The following is a 20722-nucleotide window of genomic DNA, read 5'->3' on the forward strand; positions in this document are numbered from 1 at the left end:
AAAACCACGAATCATACTCCAATTCAAGCTTAATGAAACTTAAAAATTCTAACTTCTACATTCGATGCCGAAACCTATTAAATCAAGCCCGATTGTCCTCAAATTTTGCACACAAGTCATAAATGACATAACGGAGCTATGAAAATTTTCAGAACTGGATTCCGACCCCGATATCAAAAAGTCAACTCCCCGGTCAAACTTTCCAAAAATTCAACTTTCGCCATTTCAAGCCAAATTCTACTACGGACTTCCAAATAATTTTTCGGACATGCTCTTAAGTACAAAATCACCATAAAGAGCTATTGGAATCATCAAAACTCTATTTCGGGGTCATTTACACATAGGTCGATATCCAACCAACCTTTTCAACTTAAGTTTTAAACTTTAAAACTAAATGTTCCAATTTATTTCAAAACCTCACCAGACCCGAACCGACTACCCTAGCAAGTCACATAACAGTTATAAAGCACAGAATGAGCAGTAAATAGGGGAATGGGGCTATAACTTTTAAAACGACTGGTCGGGTCGTTACATTAACTTGTGCACTGCTATCCCTATTGGGATTCCTGTCATATCCTCGTACGACCATACAAAACAATCAGCGTTAATTTTAAGGAATTCAATAAAATCTGACCTGAGCTCTGGGTGTAGTCCTGTTCCCAAATGGAATTTCCTATCTGGGAATTTTTCGAAAAGTGCAACCTACTCTAGCTCTTCTGCCGTGGATTTCTTCGCGTTCGTTTCTTTCGGTACCTGAAAATACCTTGGTACATAATATTGCTCCGACTCTCCTGCCCCTGGGGAAACTTCTTCTTGTTCGGGGTGGGAAGTCGGTTCCAGTAACTGCTATGCCGTTGGTTCCTTTCCCTTGCTATGGGAGACTGAGATCGCATTCATCTCTCTTGTTATCGGTTGATCACCTCTTATCTGCTTAATCCCCTCGGTTGTTGGAAATTTCAGCGATTGGTGGTACGTAGAAGGCACGACTTTCATCTTATGCAGCCATGGCCTTCCCAGGATGATATTATAGCCCATGTCTCCATGTACCACTTCGAAGAGAGGCGTCTTTATTACGCCCTCGGCCTCTGTGAGCAGTAAAATTTCCCCTCGGGTTGTCACGCTTACAAGGTTGAATCCATCAAGGAGCTTTGTCGCCGGGATGATGCTCCAGGTGAGTTTAGCTTGATCCAGAACTCTCCATTGTATGATATTAACAGAACTTCCTGGATCCACTAAAGCACGTTTAATTTTAAAGTTTAACACATTTAAAGAGATTACCAGTGCGTCATTGTGCGGCAGTAGTAGTTCGTCCGTATCTTCATCCGTGAACGTGATATCATCTTCCCGGAGCCTCTTGCTATGGGTTGTCGATATTTTATTCTTCTTTGCAACAGAGAAGGTGACCCCATTAATTTTGTTCCCTCCGAAGATCATATTGATCGTTTGGCGTGGAGGTTTTTCTCCTGCTTTCGAGGTTTGCGCATCGCCCCTATCCCGACCATAATTATTTTTGGCTCGGTCACTCAGTAGTTCTCTGAGGTGACCATTATTCAAAAATGTTGCCACTTCTTCCCGAAGGTGCCAATAGTCCCCAGTCCGATGGTATTCACACCATATCTTTGGGTCCCTCTGGCTGGGATCGAACCTCATAGGTCTCGAGAATCGTACCTCTATGATATCTCTCATGGACGACACTAACTCCACCACGCTGACGTTGAAATTATACTCTGATAACTTTGGATAAAGAGAACCTCGTGGTCCCGAGATTTCTTTATCCTGCAGTGATTTGTTGTTCCGCCCAAGATCGGTCCTCCTGTCAACAGTGAACTTGTCCGATGTTCAAAAGCTCGTGTCACGACCTTCCGTCCGCTCCTAAGGTAGAAACCGACCCCTTGAGGTCCGCCTATCCATGTAAATACCATCTTTCATTTATTCATTATTCTTCTCCTGTACTTTGATCGATGATGCAAAGCCGACCTAATCGCCTTCGATCCTTATTTTTGACTCGTACCGTTTGTGGACATCTGCCCAAGTTGTTGCTTGAAACTCGAGCAGGCTTTCCTTCAGCTTCTGGGAAGCATCTGAACTCCTTGGGTTTAAACCCTTAGTGAATGCTTCAGCAACCCATTCATTCGATACGACCGGTAACAAGATCCTTTCCTTCTGGAACCGGCTAACGAATCTTCGTAATACCTCGGATTCTCTCTGCGCAATCCTGAATATGTCGGCCTTTCGGGCTTGTACCTTTCTGGAACTAGCATGGGCCTTGATAAACGAATCCGCGAGCATTTCGAAGGAATCTATGGAATGTTCGGACAATAATGAGTACCATGTCAAGGCTCCCCTCGTGAGAGTCTCACTAAATTTCTTCAATAACACGGACTCGATTTCGTGGGGAGCCAGATCATTTCCTTTCACCGCCGTTGTGTAGGTGGTGATGTGCCCTTGTGGATCTGAGGTCCCGTTATATTTTGGTAATTCAGGCATTCTGAATCGCTTTGGGATTAATTCCCGGGCTGCAATCAGTTTGTACGGTAATTGGATGTACTTCTTCGAGCTCGGGCCTTTCAATACTGGAGGTGCGCCCAGGATTTGGTTTATGCGAGCATTTACTTCCTTCATGAACCGCAAGAGTTCCTCCTTAAACGGATCTTTATTGTTGTTGAGGCCAGATCTACTCACCCCAGTCCCGTCGGAGCCAACTTCGCCCCTGGGAGTGTTGTTTGGTTCGTAGGAACAATGAGAGGAACTGGATCTCGCCTATTTGTATTATTCGAAGCGCCCGATAACGCATGTTTTAACTCCGTCATAACCTGATCTTGCCGCGTGAGGTGATCTAGAATGGTTGCTTGTTGCTCTTGCAGGATCCTTACCGCATCTGTTACGCGTCCCTGGTCAGCATCATCTGGAGTCGCCTCCCGTACTTGTCTGGGGTACCGCCCATCATACACCAGCGTTGTATCTTCTTCCTCATTGCGAGTGTCGTTGATTGAGTCCTCAAGATGGGGGTGTTCCCCTTGAACCTCGGGGTCGCGAGTGTTATTAATGGTATTGATTGCCATTTCCTGTGATTTTGCTAAGACAAGAACGATCAAAGCTTGTGAGTGAAAGAGGTAAGGATCGATTTAACCACACGACTGTCTGGGCTCCACGGTGGGCGCCAAACTGTTTACCCGAAAAATGGTATAGTTGAATTTGTTCGTGGTTTCTAGACAGATGAATCAATTTGATCCCAAAAGATAATGAATTAATCGATTTGGATGTAAGATACTTAGCTCAAATGTAGATAAAACGATAGATTTGGAGAGCCGAGGAATAGGGTTTCCGGGCACAATGATGATAAAAACAACAAGCTAGAGAGAGGAATAGTATCAAGACATTGTATTAGAATATATTCTTTGATGTCGAAAAAATCGTGTCTTACAATGATCGTTGAGCCTATTATTTATAACTCAGTGGGTGTAATGGTTAGGCCCACCACTAATGACAATTATTGAAATGCGATAATGAAAATCTAACGGTAAATATAAATGCCCAAATTCCTGTAATGAGCCGTTACTCTTTAATATTGTGGAATATTCTTCATTAAATGCTACCGGACGCATCATACTTAATGTCTTTATGGACTTGCCTTTCTCGGTGACATACGAGGTAGACATGCCCGGTTTTCTTTTTTTTTCAGCTTTGATTCCACGTGTCCCCTTCTTTGGTGGTCACGTATCGTAACATATTTTACCCATTATAATTATATATGTAACTCCTGAAAATATTTTAATAATAAAAATAACAAAATATGGGTTACAAGATGTTAACCATTAGGATACTACAGTGAAATAATTAAAAAAGAAATAGAAGCAAAAATGATCGACCATTGGACAAAGTAAAGGTGATAGAAAGTGGGAGGACCGAGTTGTGCAGGATTCTAGATGAGAATGCCAGAAAAGATACGTGTTGTGACTTGTGAGCAAGAAAAATTAATATACCCCTGTCGACGATCTTCTCTTTTCTATATAATAGAAAATTACATACTAATGTGTGCAAAGTATATTTCCGAGACCTGTTTTGAGATACTATCACAATCTTTATAATTTCATAATTTTATATCAATTTGATTGTTTTCCGCCCTTTTGGGATTTTATTTTTACAGTTAATATCTCGTCTTGCAAACATTAGAGATTTGGTTCTCTAAGAGAATCCCCAACTCTCAAACTCCAAAAATACAAAGAAAGAGAAACGGAATTACAGAAAAGGAATACAGTAATAGAGGAACTTCTTGTTTTCTTTTTAAGAAATTAAGAATGTACAACGTTGACAGATATAGGAGGATTCAGGATTTAAAGTTTATGAGTTTCTACAACAATCTCAAATAAATACACAATAAGTAACTTGGTTCACAACCCTCCTCAGACTTCACTCGTGAAAAATTACTGGGCTTGTTGTTGTCAGGGGCGGAGCTAGCCCATCGGATACGGGTTCAGCTGAACCCAATAACTTTTGTCCAAACCTTGTATTTGTTACTATTGAATTATGCACAAATTATTTATTTAGAACTCATTAAATTAAGAATTAGAATACTAAACTCATAAGTTTTAAATCTTGATTCCGATTGTTGTTGTATACAAGGTACGAAAAAACTATAAGGTTCACATTAGAATATTCCCAAATTAAATTAGTATAAGGAAAAATGATTGTTTAACCATCTGGATCCAACTCATCTCAATCTAGCTAACTTTTCTGGCGGAATAGTGACTCGTCAATTTATTTATTCACATCATAACTCAGTGAGCCACCTATAATCAAATATAAAACAAGACGATTTCTGTTATATACTGAATGATCAAAGTAATTTTACTGACTGTATTATGTCACAATCTTTTCTAAATAATATTAGTTCATGCATACCATAAACAGTCGGTGGGGATTCAATATTTAAGTTTTAAAGATCAATCTTTAAAGTTTTTAACATTGAAATTGAATCTATTGTAATTTTAAAATAATAAATACATATCTACTATATATAAAAATTGATGTTTTAACTTCAATACCACACAAGAGGGGGGTGATTTGTGTGGTGTCTAATTTTTCGTATGCACAGATTATAAAAGGACCTGTTTCTTCTATGTGTTCCTTATACTACTGTTGCAGAATAATAAATGCAGAAATTAAAGAATGTAAGGATTTTTACGTGAAAAACACATGGCTCAAAAGGTGAAAAAACCACGACCTACTTCCCAGTAGGATTTTTCCAAAACACTTCACTAAATCACTGAGCCAAAAACTATATTTACAAAATACTTTTGTAAACTTATGATTAACTCTAATCCTGTTGTGGCACACAGCCTCTAACTGTTGCGACAATTTCAAGTTAACTCTAACTTGAATACTCTGAATACCTATTACAATTGTCCCTTGATAAAGCTTAAAGGTACACTATGAAAATACATACTACAATTGAACTAGAATAAAAGACACACACTTGGAATTGGTTCTTCTATCTGATTCATGTAGTTTCAGGTTCACACACTTGAATCACAGACGAACTGCTTGCAAAATGCCTTGCTATTTTGCTCTCAATTCACGTTTAACTTCTGCTTCTGTGCGTCCCTGTAGAATGAGAACATCCTGCGATTTATAGAGTTAGTATAGTAGAAAATAACTAGAGTTTTAATGCTACTCTTCATTGGTGGAAGAGTTCGAGTTGATCTCAACCTCTAACTCCTCCCTTATCTTGGATAGTGTTCTCTTTGATTAAGGTCTCCTTTTCCTTATCAATTATGCAACCCTTTTCGATCAGGAGATATTAATTAGACCAAGTTAAGCTTATCTCCTTCACGTGCATCCCACATGCTCGAATCTGCCCGTGTCTATGCACACAAGGGACCAACAAAAATTTTAGTACATTTTTAACAAATCTTTATTCTGCACCGAAAATGTTCTAAATTCTTTTGAACTCGGTGTCGCAACGCTACATCTGCCTATAATAGTTACCTAGGTTAATTAAGCACCAGATTAGGTTCATGCATATCATCCTATTTAAACCTTACAATAATGGTGGCAAAATAAACAAAGAAATAATTATTCATGTATATTATCCACTAAAAAATGAGTTGGATAATGATTTTTTTTAAAATGGGACAAATAAGGATAAGATTCATATTATCCACTTAAAAATGAATAACCAATGGGTTTAACTTTTATATTTGTCAAGATTGAAATTGGGGGTTTCTCATATTTGGGAGATTAGGAATTCTCCAAAATATTGGTCATATTCAAGAGGTCATGAATAATATGGATATCCACATAATTATCGTTCGGTTAACCCATTTTTTGTCCGTATTAAATATGAGTCAGGTCAAATATTTTATCCGTTTTCTATCCGACCTGACCGGTCCGTTTGTGGCCCCTGCTTACACATTGAAGAATATCCATATTTGGATGATTATATTAGTCATCTTCCCAACATATAGAACTGGCTTTATAGCCATGATTGAAATTACAGCTAGATATCTAATTCTACGGAATTAATTGCTCCTCCAAAATTGTCTGTAAAGTATATATGCTAAAGTTCATGCGTGGACATGAATATACAGAATGATTCTTGCTTTACCTTTATGTGAACTAATTGGGAAATGAATCACTTTATCTAATAAAAGCTAACATGTACTCCACTTATATAGTCCGTTACCTTGTGTTAAAGCCACCGACTTTCGTCTCTTGATTTGTTGTATTGGTAAAACATAAAAGGCAATATGACACTCCAATGATGTACTCCTAATTTTCTTTTGGAGTGTACTGTTTTGTTAGGAACAAAAAGTATGGTAAAAGGCACTTTATTTTGTAATAAATAAAATTGTGATGTCGTGGATTGAACATAACTCTAGCAGAATGTTAATAGATTTAAGTTATATGAACTAACGTGTAAAAATATTTTTTTTGTTTTATCAGTGATTTTAACCCGTAATAACAGGTTACTTAATATTTTTGCGGGACTACCAAATATAATTACCATAAAATATTCTAACCTCCTCCAATTTTAGATGTTTACGTATTGCAATTCAAACTTTTTGAATATAGTACGATACATGTTATGCAAATTTGATTAACTCATTGCTAAAATGTAAAGAACCAGCTTGTTGAACCAATAGGGTAAAAGGGGACTTAAACGTATAGTATAAGAAAAAGGCAAAAATATATACCCCTTGTGCCCATTATTATTTTAATTTTGAGAGTAAATGCAATGACCTGGCTAGTCGTTTTGAGTATTATAACTCTGTCCCCCCATTTACTGTTCAATTTATGCTTTATAGTTATTATGTGACTCGCCGGGGTTATTGGTTCGGGTCCGGTAAAATTTTGGAATGAATTGGAACACTTAGTTTCAAGGTTTAAAGTTTAAGTTAAAATAGTGATGGGATGTCGTCTTATGTGTTAACGATCCCGCAATATAGTTTTGATAATTCCAATTGCTCAGTATAGTGATTTTGGACTTAGAACCGTATCCGAAAAATTATTTGGAAGTCCGTAGTTAAATTAGGCTTGAAATGACAAAAAATAGAAATTTAGGTTTGGAAGTTTGACCGAGGAATTGACTTTTTGATATCAGGGTCGGAGTCCGATTCTGAAAATTGAAATAGGTCCGTTATGTCATTTATGACTTCGTGCAAAATTTGAGGTCAATCGGACTTGATTTGATAGGTTTTGGCATTGAATGTAGAAATTAAAATTTTTTAGTTTCATTAGGCTTAAATTGGGGTATAATTTGTGTTTTTAACGTTGTTTGATATGATTTGAGGCTTTCGTGTGATGTTTAAGGACTTGTTGGTAAATTTGGTTGAGGTCCCGGGGGCCTCGGGTGAGTTTCGGAGGATTAACGGATTGAATTTTGGACTTGGAAGTTTGCTGGAATTTTCTGATGCATGTACCTAGTTTCCTTATACGCGATCGCATGAACTTGACCGCGATTGCGTAGGCTTGTTCGAGGCAGTGATGATTTTGTTCTTCGCGATCACGTGAAGAGGGTTGCGATCGCGTAGCTGTGGGAGTTTGTGATTCACGAACGCGTGAAAAAGGTCGCGTTCGCATAGAGTAAGTAGAGCTGAAGTGGAGGTCACGCGTTTGTGCTTCGCGATCGCGTGGACGAGTCCGTGATCGCGTAGGCCTGTGAGGTTGAGCTTTGCGATCGCCTGGACAGGCCCGCGATCGCGTAGAGCAAATGTCTAGGCAGAGAGTTTATGTTCTGCCATTTTTGATGAATTGGAGCTCGGGAAGAGGTAATTTTTGGGAGATTTTCAAGGAAAATAATGGAGTAAGTGTTCTTAACTCAATATTGGTCAAATTACCTGAATCCATGGTTATTTTTAGTATTTAATGGGTGAATTAAGTTGAAAAATTTAGAAAACCCTCTTGGTTTATTTTGAAGATTTGAAGGTCGAGTTGATGTCAGAATTTGGTAAAATTTATATGATTAGAATCGTGGTAGAATGTGCTTTCGGATTTTATAACTTTTGTCGAGTTCTGAGACGTGGGCCCCACGGACGATTTTTGAGTGCAATTTCGATTTTTGTTGGAAATTGAGTATTTTCATATGGAATTAATTCCCATAATTTGTATTGACTGAATCAAATTATTTATGACTAGATTCGAGCTATTTGGAGGCCGATTCGCAAGGCAAAAGCATTGCAGAATAAAGAATTATACGGTTTGAGGTAAGTAAGAGTTCTAAAATTGGTCTTGAGGGTATGAAACCCAGATTATGTGTTATGTGATTGGTTTTGAGGTGACACACATGTTAGGCGGCGGGCGTGTGGGCGTGCACCGTAGGAATTATGACTTGGTCAATTCCATGGAGCTGTGTAGTTGAATAATCTGCTGTTATCCGGATATTTTTTCACGTATTAGAGAAATTTAACTATAAATCATGTTTAAACCATGTGTTGACACTGTAGGGACCCACAGAGGTCGTGTGTATGTTGAATTATCTACTAAATTACTATTTTGTACTCAGTCACAGTTTTACTTGTATATTACATCCCGGTCTCTATTGTTCATTATTGATGCATTATATCATTGTTGTTTGGGCTGCTTATCATGATTTCTGAGAACCCGAGAGACTGTAGAGGTTGATGACTGAGTGAAGCCGAGGGCCTGATTGTGAGGATATTTATGGGATCGGGCTGCACGCTGCAGCATTTTCATTAATTTATGCCATGATTAGCTTGTTATAGCGCTTGGGCTGAAGGAGCCCCTTCGGAGTTTGTACACCCCCAGTGAGCACAGGTACCTATTGAGTGCGAGTGTAGTGCCGAGTGCCGAGTGCTGAGTGATTGAGAGGAATGAGTGACTGTGAGGAAATAGTGATTGTGAGGTTGGAGTGAATGGGATGACTGAGTGATTGTTGCTCTGAGAGAATGCATTGATTTTATTATTGTTGCACTTCAGCGGTCATATATCACTGTTTTGAAAAATTCCGAAAGACATTATCTTCTATTTCAGTCGAATTTGATATGAAATTATTATTTGAGTTTTAAATATTGAACTTGAAAGCATGCCTACCTTCTTATGTTGGAAATTACTGTAATTGAACTTAGTTGTGAAGCTCGTCACTATCTTCAGCTCTTTATTTAGTATTGTTACTTGCTGAGTTGGTTGTACTCATACTATACCCTGCACCTCGTGTGCTGATCCAGGTACCTCCGGACACGACGGTTGCTAGTTTTTCAGAGCTTTATCTATTGGAGACTATCGAGGTAGCTGCTTGACGTCCGCAGACCTTGACATTCCTCCTTTCAGTTTTTGTACTGTTCTATATTTTTCAGACAGTGTTTTTTATCAGTAAGACTTTGTTACCCTTTAGATGCTTATGTACTCATTGACACCGTATTTTGGAAGTGATTTATGTCGGTATTAATGAGATTTTTGTATTAACTTTAAATATTATGTTTTCAAGCTTAAATGAAATTGTGGTTTATTGAGGTTGTTGGCTTACATAGTATTCAGATAGCGTCATCACGATATATTAGGATTTTGGGTCGGACACAAATATACTTGATTTCTTTAGCTCTAATTATGTTTCTTAATGATCCTTCACCTGTAGCTCTAATTGTATTTTATTTTCGTTTGTTAATTGTTATTATTGGCATTTTTCTATGGATATATCGATGATTAGTGTAATTACTTTTGAGAAATTCATCGGAATGGACGCATTCATGAATGAAAATAATGAAAAAAAACAGTTCGATCATGTTATTGCTGAAATAATAAAACAAAAGAATACTTCATTATAATCAAATAACATAACATGAAAACATATCAAAATACAACTTAACTTCTTTACAAGGCAATTAAAGTTAAGAGCGGAATCTTAGCCTTTTTCACTTTCCACTTTTATGGTACATTTCCCTAGACTTCCTCTTTTCTTCATAATCTCCCATTTCAATGAAGCCTTTGAGTTAATCATCTTTTTGAAAAAGACAACATAAAAATAAAGAAAACAAAAAGAATGCAATTTGACGTTGATCATGTATGTATTCTTTATTTACCTGCAAAAAGTAATAAAAAAACAATCAATTTAAGTAATACGAAAATGAAATCAAATACTTGTATACGAATTTAAAAAGAATGTAAAAGAAAAAAGGAAAAAGGCAAAAGGTGAAAACTGAAAAGTTGTTACCATCTCTTTTAGAAATTTAAAAGGGATAATATTAAAACAATCCCCCACGTATAGATTGGGTTTGTTATTGTTGTTAATATAAAAACAATCAAAAGAGAAAACGAAAAGAAAGGGAAAAAAAGAAAAGAAAATATGAGTTCTTACCATTTCGTCCAAATATTCTTCTTATGAAAGTTAAGAAAATGATGAGAAGTGCAACCCCTGCTAATAATCCAATTATAAGTGCAAATGTCTTCTCATTCTCAAAATGAGAACCTGCAATGAATAAAATGGCACTGATATTTACACTGTAGATGATCTACATATTCACATTAGACAATAAAATTTAATTTATGTTACTTATCACTTATCAACATAGCAAAACCAAAAACCGGCCTCCCTTTCTACTTTTTAGTTCTAGTTATAATTTTGACGTGTGAAATGCTAAAGAAAAAAAAAAAATCGAAATAATCAATTGATAGGGATCTTGCATAATGAGATATCAATTTCTCTTTAAAAGTTACATATTTCATTGCTAATGAAATCAATACATTGTTGTATATAACGTAGTATTAGAAGTTTAGAGGTCACGCTTAAGAGTAAGTGATGAATCATTCGTTCCCTTGAGAAAGAGCATGCAACGCAATTACACTAGTCCTAAAAAGAGCTTAATTTTTTGGCATTAACAATGTAATTTTTTTTTACACTGTTAGATTAAAATGACTTACAAGCGATAAGTCGATAATAAGTCTAATTTGGTGATCCAAATAAAAGTAAATAATCTATTGTAATAAGTAATAACTATAAATTATTCTGATAATCTAAGAAGGTGAGCCTTGAAGTAATAACGGTAAAGTTATCTTCATGTGACCTTATAGATCACGGATTCGAGCAGTGGACCAGTCACTAATACTTGCATTAGAGTAGACTGTCTACATCATATCCTTTGAGATGACTGTCTACATCATACCCTTTGAGGTGCGGCTCTTCCATGTATCCTATGTGAATGCAAAATAAGTTGTGCGGATTGTTTTTAATTATTATACTGATAATGTAAAAGATATTTAAATCACTATTTTTTTCCTTACCGTGATTAGATTTGGCATCAAAATGAGCTCCACTAGTTATAAACCTAGCATAGCATTTTCCCAAGAACATATCCCCATACGCAGCTCCACCACACTCACTTTTCAGCCGTCCGATTGCTTCTGATAAACAATCTTGACACTGACCATTACTCAAATCACCAACACATTGGGCCACACCATGTACATCTAATGACCCACCAACTCTATAAAGCCCATCAGCCCCATTTAAACTTGTCAAAACACGGCCCATAGAATCCTCATTAAGCCCATTATTAGACGGCCCACATTTGTTCAACAAACAAGTCTTGTCCTCAACACCAAGAAATGAAGTGTTATCATACTTTACAAAACACCCTTGTAATTGTAAAGCTCCACCACAGTTTTGTGAACAAAGTTTATCAACTTGACTCACTGCTTTGGCTACACAAGTAGCACAATCTGGCATCGATAAATCGCCGCGACATTGGTATACGCCGTATAATATGTCTTGTTTGGTTGATCCCATGATACTAAATTTGTTGTAAGATGAGTAAGTGGCTGAGTTAATAAAGGATGTGAGAAGGGAGTTGAGGTTTGATTCGTAAGGTGAGTTTGGTGTGTATTTTATCTGTGAACAGCCACCGTAGACGAAAGAATCGACAGAAGAATCGGAGGAGATGACATGAAAGAAGAAAGAAAGGGAAATGGCTATGAGAGTAAGAAGAAAATGGAGTTTTTTGGCCATGTTTGAAATTGAGAGAGTATGTACGTACTATGATGAGAGAGATAGAGTGTGTGCGTATGTGTGTGTGAGAGAGAGAGAGAGAGAGAGGTATTTCTATGGCTGTTTCAACGAGTATTTAAGCACAATTGCATAAAGGTTTGAGTTGTTTTTTGGTTATAGTTTGCAAATATATGGCATGCAAAAGGTTTAGAGGGAGGAAAAAATAACACAAAGTTATGGTGGCCAGCCTATTCGTGCCTTTTCATTTGTTACCTTTTCATAAGTTATTTAAAATTAGAAAAGAGAGTAACTTAACCAAGTAAAGTTTTGCTTTTCTTAGCTATAGTATAATACTATTTCGTTTTGAAATCTTGTATATAGGTATGTTTGCATGAAATACATGCATGTATGTATAGTTCTTTTCTCTCATTTAGGGCGTAGTATATAGGTATGTTTGCATGAAATACATGCATGTATGTATAGTTCTTTTCTCTCATTTAGGGCGTGTTTGGTACTAAAGAAAATGCTTTACATAGAAAATATTTTCCTAGAAAATGTTTTCATGAAAAATGAGTGGTTTATGACTTATTTTCCCTTGTTTGGTTGGTAAGTGAAAAAAGTTTTCCGGAAAATATTTTCTAGTGTTTGGTTATAGTGTAGAAAATATTTTTTAGAAAAATAATTTTTTATGCTACTCTCCTCACCCCATTCCCCCAAGTCCTCATGTTTCTTGTGCTCCCCTCTCCCCCTCCCCCAAATTCAAGAATTTAATTATTCTTCTAAAAATTCACACAAACCCAAAGGAATTAATGTGTTGCTTTACTTTTTTACACAAAAATAACATTGAAATTTGTGCTCCATAACTAAAAAGAAAATATTCTTTTTTTGGTAGAAAAAGAAAGTACTCTTTCTATAATATGAAAATAAAGTACCCATTTTATTGAACCGAAAGAAAATACTTTTTTTTTACATCATGAAAAGAAAATGCTCATTTTGTTGAAAGGAAAAGAAAATACTCTTTTTGTTGAAATAAAAGAAAATATGTCTCTTTTTGTTGAAATAAAAGAAAATATGTTTTACTACTCTTTTTGTTGAAATAAAAGAAAATATTTTTTACTACATCATTTTGATGAAATGAAAGAAACTACTTTTTCTAAATCATGAAAAGAAAATATTCTTTTTGTCGAAATGAAAGAAAATACTGTTTACTACTCTTTTTGTTGAAATGAAAGAAAATATTTTTTACTACATCATTTTTTTGAAATGAAAGAAAATACTTTTTTTACATCATGAAAATAAATTACTTTTTTTGTTAAAATGAAAAAAAAAATACTCATTTGTTGAAATGAAAAAAAGTATTCTATTTATAACATGAAAAGAAAGTACTATCAATAATATTTCTATTTAGGGTGGGGTTGGGGGTAGGGGAGACGATGGTGAGGGGGTGGTGTGGTGTGGTGTTGGGGGGTGGGGTGGGTAGGTGGGGGTGTGGGGTTGGGTTGGTGGGGATGGAGAATAGGGTGGAGAAGGTTGAAAAAGAGTTTTGGAAAATATTTTCCCTTCTCTTGATAGGGAAAATATTTTCCTCCAATTGGAGGTTAAAATGAGTTCATGAGGAAAATGTTTTCATAACATTTAAGCCAACCAAACATGGGAAAATTGGAAAATATTTTCCGAAAAATATTTTCCTTCGTACCAAACACACCCTTAGTTTACTATCCTTTTTAATGAATGATACAGTTGAGCTTTATGTTAATTCTGATTCAAAGAAACAAAATATATAATATTTCACGCTGTGTATTCTTTTCTGTTTATGTAATTGACTAAAATTAGATTAATACATGAAATTTAGTGTTTGTTTTCTAAGACATAAATTCTTTTTCATTCTTTTCTTTCTAACTATCAAATTATTCATTATCGTCCTTCGAATGTTGCCATTTACTTAGAGATAAAAACACAAAATTAAGCAAAATTATGAAACAAGTCAAGAGGACAATAATGAAGGGAATTTTTATTAATCAAACAGAATTAAGACAGGGACTGATTTCCTAAGCAGATAATTTCACTAGGGTACTACTTTTCTGGCTTTTGGCTACATTAAATCTTTGAGTAAAGGACTGATCTCTTGCAGTTGGATGTTTGATTATCACTTCATAATCTCCATGATATAATGAAGTCTCAAAGTAACCATTATCATTAGTAGTCCCAATTAAGCCCTGATGACTTAATTGTCTCATAAAATTATCCACAACATCCCCAGTAGGCAAATTCTTGAAATCATTATCAGTTAAACACATTTTATAACATCCTTGTGGTTGCCATGGTGACCAAATCATTATTCCATTTACTCCTGGATGTGCATGAAGTTCCCACATTATGTCATTCAAATACTCTGCCTGCAATCCAAAAATCCAAAAAATAAAATAAAATTATGACAAGTTTAACTTTTATGCATGGACAGACGATGTATACATTTTTATGCCATCAGATTAAATTGACCTACAATACCAGATACGTGGTTATAGTAAGTCTGATTTGATAACTTGAAAAATAAAACAAATAATCACAAGTTAAGTGACATACGATAACAGCGTGTTTATACTAAGTCTGATTTGATAACTTGAAAAATAAAGTAAATAATCACAAGTTAAGTGTGTCTATAGTAAGTTTGATTCAATAACTTGAAAAATAAAGTAAATAATCACAAGTTAAGTGACCTATAATAACAACGTGTTTATACTAAGTCTGATTTGATAACTTGAAAAATAAAGTAAATAATCACAAGTTAAGTGACCTACAATAACAACTACATAAGTGTCTATAGTAAGTCTGATTTGATACTTGAAAAATAAAGTAAATAATCACAAGTTAAGTGACCTACAATAACAACTACGTGTCTACAGTAAGTCTAATTCGATAACTTGAAAAATAAAGTAAATAATCACAAGTTAAATGACCTACAATAACAGCTACGTATATAGTAAGTCTGATTTGATAACTTGAAAAATAAAGTAAATAATCACAAGTTAAGTGACGTACAATAACAAATGCGTGTCTATAGTAAGTCTGATTTGATAACTTTAAAAATAAAGTAAATAATCACAAATTAAGTGAGGGCTAGTTTTACCTGAAGGGGTCTGCTTGAAACATCTAATTCTGTAATCCATATAGGCAAATCTGCAGTTGCAAGAATATCAAGTGCACTTCTAATATAAGGTATATTTGGAGTATCAAAATGACCTTGAAGTCCAATTCCAAGAGGTCCATTATACCCCATTGATCTAATTTCTTGAATCTTGGCCAAGTAATTAGCTGGATTTGCAACCATATCATCAGGATTTTCAATAGTACTATACTAATTCAAGAACAGAATAGTATTGCTATCCATATCATGAGCCTTCTTGTAAAAATAAGCCGAGGCGTTTTCGCCTAGCTGGCTTTCTAAATATGAAAAATGTATGTTTTCATTGTCAACATCCCAATGCATCATTTGGCCTTGATATCTTGGTACTAACGAGTAAAATCTCCTTTCAACTGCTGCTGATAAAAGGGGAGGTGACAACGTTTTCGCCCAAGAAGGCAATTGATCTTTATTTTCCCAAACTATGTTGTGTCCGCGGACTAACATGCTATAATTCTTGACATATTGAAGCATAGCATCAGCCAAATGGTAGTCTTCTTTGCCCTGAATTGGCTCAGTAAACCACCACTTCATTTCGTTCTCGAAAACAGTTAACTTGAACCTGGAATTGTACCATGCTACCAAAATGACAAAAATAAAGTAAATTAATTCACCCAAACTAAACAACTCTAATTCATTTAATTGATTACTGACAGTGTAAAAATATCCTTCACATTATCAGTATAATTTAACATGTATTTTACGTATAGTAAGTTGCTTATTTTGTTTATGAGACACCAAGTTAGACTTATTATAAACAGTCATACACTTCGTTTGAGAAATTTTATACTCTTATTTAAATTAATAAAGGAAAGAATGTACCTGAAATAGTGTACATTTTGTCTTTCTCAACATAAAATCTTTGAGAAAAGCTATCAGATGGTTGTGTTCTATGAGAAGCAACAATGAAGACATTGCCTTCTTTTGATGTTCTTGTCTCAATTCTTGCACTTCCAAATTTTGTCCATCCATTTAATCCATTGTTGAGTTCTGGATTTATAGCAATTCCTCCACTATATTGTGGATTTAGAGGTCTTTCCAAACACTATAGAAACATGCATAGTAAGAAAAATCCATCAATTCAAAATATATTTTTTTTCGAAAAAAGAATTTTAATATACAGGGAAAGACATGTAAATATATCTTATAAATCTTGCCTTTGAAGTGAAATAGTAGTCATAGCCTATGGCATACACTTGAAATCCTGCAAAAATATTGTCATTTAAAATATAAGGAAAATATAATGTAATTTATAACTTAATGTAATTTAGTGGAAAGACAGATTAACCTGAAAAAAGAAGTAACAAGATAAGAGTACAACGTGACGCAGAACATTATTATTTCTCTTGAATGTCTTCATAGTTGCAATTTTTAATGTTGTGAAATCATAAAATGAGAGACAAATTTATATGTAGCAAAATTTCCACAATTCGTTGCTTAATGAATGATTATACTTGAATTATTAAGCATTCTTGGGCAAGTTCTCTTATCATTCATACGATCATGCTATAGCTGTATTTGTTTTTTTTTCTTTTTTGCAAATTTACCTGATGTAGCAAGTTACTAGCCTTATTTAAATTTTCAGGTTGCTAATCCACTATATTATGAATGAACGTTAACTTGTAGTTATTTTTTAACAGTTCTTATATTTAATATATAAAAATTACATTATCAGTGTATAGAAGTTAAACTCTTTTAGTTACCACCATAAGTTATGGTGGAATGGATAGAATCCCTTCATCCTTAACAAGACGTCTCGAGTTCGAGGTCTGGCATTGAAAAACTCCGGCATGAATTTGAATTAGACGGACCAGTGAATTTCGGATATTGAATGATTATAAAAAACACTTTTAATTTAGCACGTTATTTTCTTTTCTTTCTAGACTACTTCGTTTATGGTCATAAATTAACGAGCATTTCTCATTGAAAAAAAAAAGCTCATTATCCTTAGACAATCACCATGGTTTCATTTAATTACTAATTTTCAGTAACAATCACTTACCCTTAACCCCGTTCACAACAAACAAATCTTCCTCAAAAAAGAAATAAAAATAATAATAGAACTGCAAAGAAACAAAAGAAAGGAAATTAATCAGAGGAAGCTGTTAACATTAATTCGTGAAATCAAGGCAAATTGTTAGAGAAATTATTGTGTTGCATTTGTAATATTGCCCACATGAGTAGTACAGGAAATAAAACAAAAAAAAAAATGTAACAAACTCCACTAATTGAACATGTTGCTTCTAACAAACTGAACTAACCAGCTAACTATTCCCAGGTAATTAACAAATTGACCAGCCATTTTTCATCTTAGTTAAGTTGTAACACAAATACAGAAAATATAAATGTTGTTACTCACTAATCACTATCACCCTCCCTCTCAAGTTGGTGTTGGGGTCAAAGAAACCACACACTCTACTTGGAAAAAATGTCATCACTCTATCAGACATGACATTAGTCGGCCAGAGGCGTAAATTTATGATTTAAACCTAATGAGTTCAAAACTAATATTATGAGTTTTCAAAATTTATTATTTTTAATATTTTCACAATTTTTCACACACACATATATACTAAAATATTGGATTCAATCAAATCAATACTCAAAACTATAGGTCGAGTTTTGCTGCCTGTTGTCAATCTCTGGGTAAGTAATTAAGACAATATGAAATTAATCAGTCCTTGTGACAATTCTTTTTACAGGAAGTAACGGTTCAACTTAATGTGTTTGGTTCTTTTTACTTCCAACAAATAGGACAATGTTAAGTTGATCATAAACTAGAAATACTTTTATTGGAATATGGGCAAAGCTGCATAAAAGGTTCAAATGGATATAATCAATGTTGGAGATAACATTATATTGGATAATCATTTTTAGAGGCCACATATATATATTACTTCTGCACTGTGATGCTTCATTTAATTTGACATAGCACTACTTGGGACTTGATTAGGTTTATGTTATGCAATTTATAGTTGTAAGAGCTTTGTACTTAGCTGGGTGCAATTGATACAATGTAATCTATACTATATTAAAATCACGAATCGTTCGTCTTTTTTACCCTTTAAAAATTGAGTTCAAACTAGACAAAATTGTCATTCTAATTAATTCCATAATATTTAGGAATTAGGAATAGTCATTTAATTTTACTAGAAATCTTTCCTTATTTAAAATATATATGACTCTTAACATTTAGGAATAGTCATTAATGTTCGTATGATAGTTAAACCTAATAATATGAAGTCTTTTTTTTTGTATTTTTCTGTATGATTTCCGGTAAGGAATAAGATGAAATTTATATTATGTACTTGAGAAAATAGAATTTATTTTTTAATGCCATGAAGAATATAATGTTGTTACAAGATATATTTAAGTATGAGTTAGCATATTATTCTATCATGTCGAGCAACTAAAGTAAATGCACAGTTCATATACCAAAATCATGATAAGACATTAGAATAACTTTATGTGATGTACGTAATTTGTTTTATTAAGTTAACTATATATTATCAATATATCATTTTCAACAGCTTGTGTTTTTTCTAGTTTTATTTTATTAACTCAATTACATCGGTTAATAATATTTGTGTAATTTTAAAAAAACTTATACTCACAAAAGCTAGTAATCTTTAAATGTGCCAAACTATGTTTTACTGTTTTTCCTTTATAAGATAGCATTGTTTTTTGTCGACGTAGTCTTTGCTTTCTGGTGCAATGGTGAGTTGGGCTTTTAAACAATTTTAACTTTATTTTAAGGGTTAGATTGTTTAAATTAAAACAAAAAGAAAAGGAAAGAGGAGGACCTATATTTATTGAATTCAATTAAATTCACATTTTTTTAATTAGATCATAAATATATGTGAAAAAACTTAAAAAGTAGCATGAGTAATTAAAGTAGGTAAAATAATTTGTAATATAGCAATATATAAGAAAAAGTTCCAAGAACAAACGGGAGAGAACATGAACTGGTTAAGGCAGGGGGATTTGCAGTCGTACCCTATATTTGTGCCACCTTTTAACCTGTACCCTATTTTTAAAAATTATTGATTTGGTAGCCAGTTGACAAAAAATCCGTAATAATATGACAATTACACCCCTGATAGTATTAGCATTAGCATGCTACTTTGGAGATGACCTCATTCGCATTAGCATACTGTAAAACAAGCCCTGATAAACGTAGCAGCATGCTAACATTTGGAGATGGCGTTGTTTTACAGTACCAGGGGTTATTCATTAGCATGCGAGATGGTGTAAAACTTCAGCCAATTACAGTAGCAGCCGAAGTTGTTTTACATTGAAGCTAAAACTTTATGTTAATACATGCTGAAATTATTTATCCTGCAGTCAATAATTTTGTCATGAGTTTTATCCAAAACTTCAGTCTAAACATGCTGAAGTTATTTAGTTCATTTGCTAAAATTTCATACTAAACATGCTGAAGTTATTTAGTTTATTTGCTAAAACTTCAGTTTAAACATGCTGAAGTTATTTAGTTCATTTGCGAAAACTTCACACTAAACATGCTTAAGTTGTTGTCTTGTAATATGTAATTTCTAATGAGTTTTTGCTAATGCATGTTGAAGTTATTTAGTTCATTTGCTAAAACTTCAGACTAAACATGCTTAAGTTATTTAGTATGTGAGCACCTAATTTTTTACCGTGCTTGAATATTTCCCGTTCTCATCTTTCCATGCGTGTCCCCACTCTTTGTCCCCCACACTTTGTCCCCACTCTATTTTCTCTTGTCCCCCATGCTTGCCCTCATTCTTGTCCCCCCACACTTTGTCCCCTCTCCACTTTTCCTTGTCCCCCACTCACAAACTCCATACCACTCTCCCTACCCATTAAAAATAGCTCAATTCCTTTCTTCAAAGGAGGAAGAACATCACAGAACCCTCCCCCATTTTTGGAAATCAGCCGCACCTCCCAAAAAGAGAAAGAACGGCCCAGTACTCATCCCTTTCTTTACCGTCTAACCTCCATTCCCTTCAAAAGAAATCAATCGAAATCTACACAAGAAAAGAATAAAAGGAACCCCCCACACACAAGAACAACAAGAAAACGACGGAGGAATTTAGCAAAACAAGATTGGACCACTCCAT

The 20722-nt window shown here is 34.6% G+C and overlaps 3 protein-coding genes across 3 annotated transcripts; all 3 read right to left on the reverse strand.

The window, feature by feature from the left end:
- Positions 1–10257: 10257 nt before the first annotated feature.
- LOC104118355 (plasmodesmata-located protein 7-like) lies at positions 10258–12624 on the reverse strand. The gene is made up of 3 exons (XM_009629580.4): positions 11737–12624; positions 10814–10924; positions 10258–10538 (listed from the first exon to the last, which is right to left on the reverse strand). The coding sequence occupies exons 1-3, from the start codon at positions 12458–12460 to the stop codon at positions 10531–10533; spliced, it is 843 nt and encodes a 280-aa protein (XP_009627875.1). The 5' UTR covers positions 12461–12624; the 3' UTR covers positions 10258–10530.
- Positions 12625–14429: 1805 nt separating this feature from the next.
- LOC104118354 (endo-1,4-beta-xylanase 4-like) lies at positions 14430–16945 on the reverse strand. The gene is made up of 5 exons (XM_018778323.2): positions 16909–16945; positions 16778–16824; positions 16443–16665; positions 15567–16198; positions 14430–14835 (listed from the first exon to the last, which is right to left on the reverse strand). The coding sequence occupies exons 3-4, from the start codon at positions 16456–16458 to the stop codon at positions 15795–15797; spliced, it is 420 nt and encodes a 139-aa protein (XP_018633839.1). The 5' UTR covers positions 16459–16665; positions 16778–16824; positions 16909–16945; the 3' UTR covers positions 14430–14835; positions 15567–15794.
- Positions 14488–15767, reverse strand: LOC138891976 (endo-1,4-beta-xylanase 5-like). The gene is made up of 2 exons (XM_070175666.1): positions 15567–15767; positions 14488–14835 (listed from the first exon to the last, which is right to left on the reverse strand). Exons 1-2 carry the CDS (start codon positions 15765–15767, stop codon positions 14488–14490), a joined length of 549 nt encoding a protein of 182 aa, XP_070031767.1.
- Positions 16946–20722: the final 3777 nt, after the last annotated feature.

Source organism: Nicotiana tomentosiformis, chromosome 5 (assembly GCF_000390325.3).
Source record: "Nicotiana tomentosiformis chromosome 5, ASM39032v3, whole genome shotgun sequence".
Classification (NCBI taxonomy): domain Eukaryota; kingdom Viridiplantae; phylum Streptophyta; class Magnoliopsida; order Solanales; family Solanaceae; genus Nicotiana; species Nicotiana tomentosiformis.

Excerpts from the sequence above, each read along its gene's own strand:
- LOC138891976 (XM_070175666.1), bottom strand. The coding sequence starts at position 15,767 with ATGGTTGCAAATCCAGCTAATTACTTGGCCAAGATTCAAGAAATTAGA. Across the intron at positions 14,836-15,566 it reads TTTCAAGCAGACCCCTTCAG|GCAGAGTATTTGAATGACAT; the intron begins GTAAAACTAGCC and ends TTTGGATTGCAG.
- LOC104118355 (XM_009629580.4), bottom strand. The coding sequence starts at position 12,460 with ATGGCCAAAAAACTCCATTTTCTTCTTACTCTCATAGCCATTTCCCTT. Across the intron at positions 10,925-11,736 it reads TGATGCCAAATCTAATCACG|GTTCTCATTTTGAGAATGAG; the intron begins GTAAGGAAAAAA and ends TATTCATTGCAG.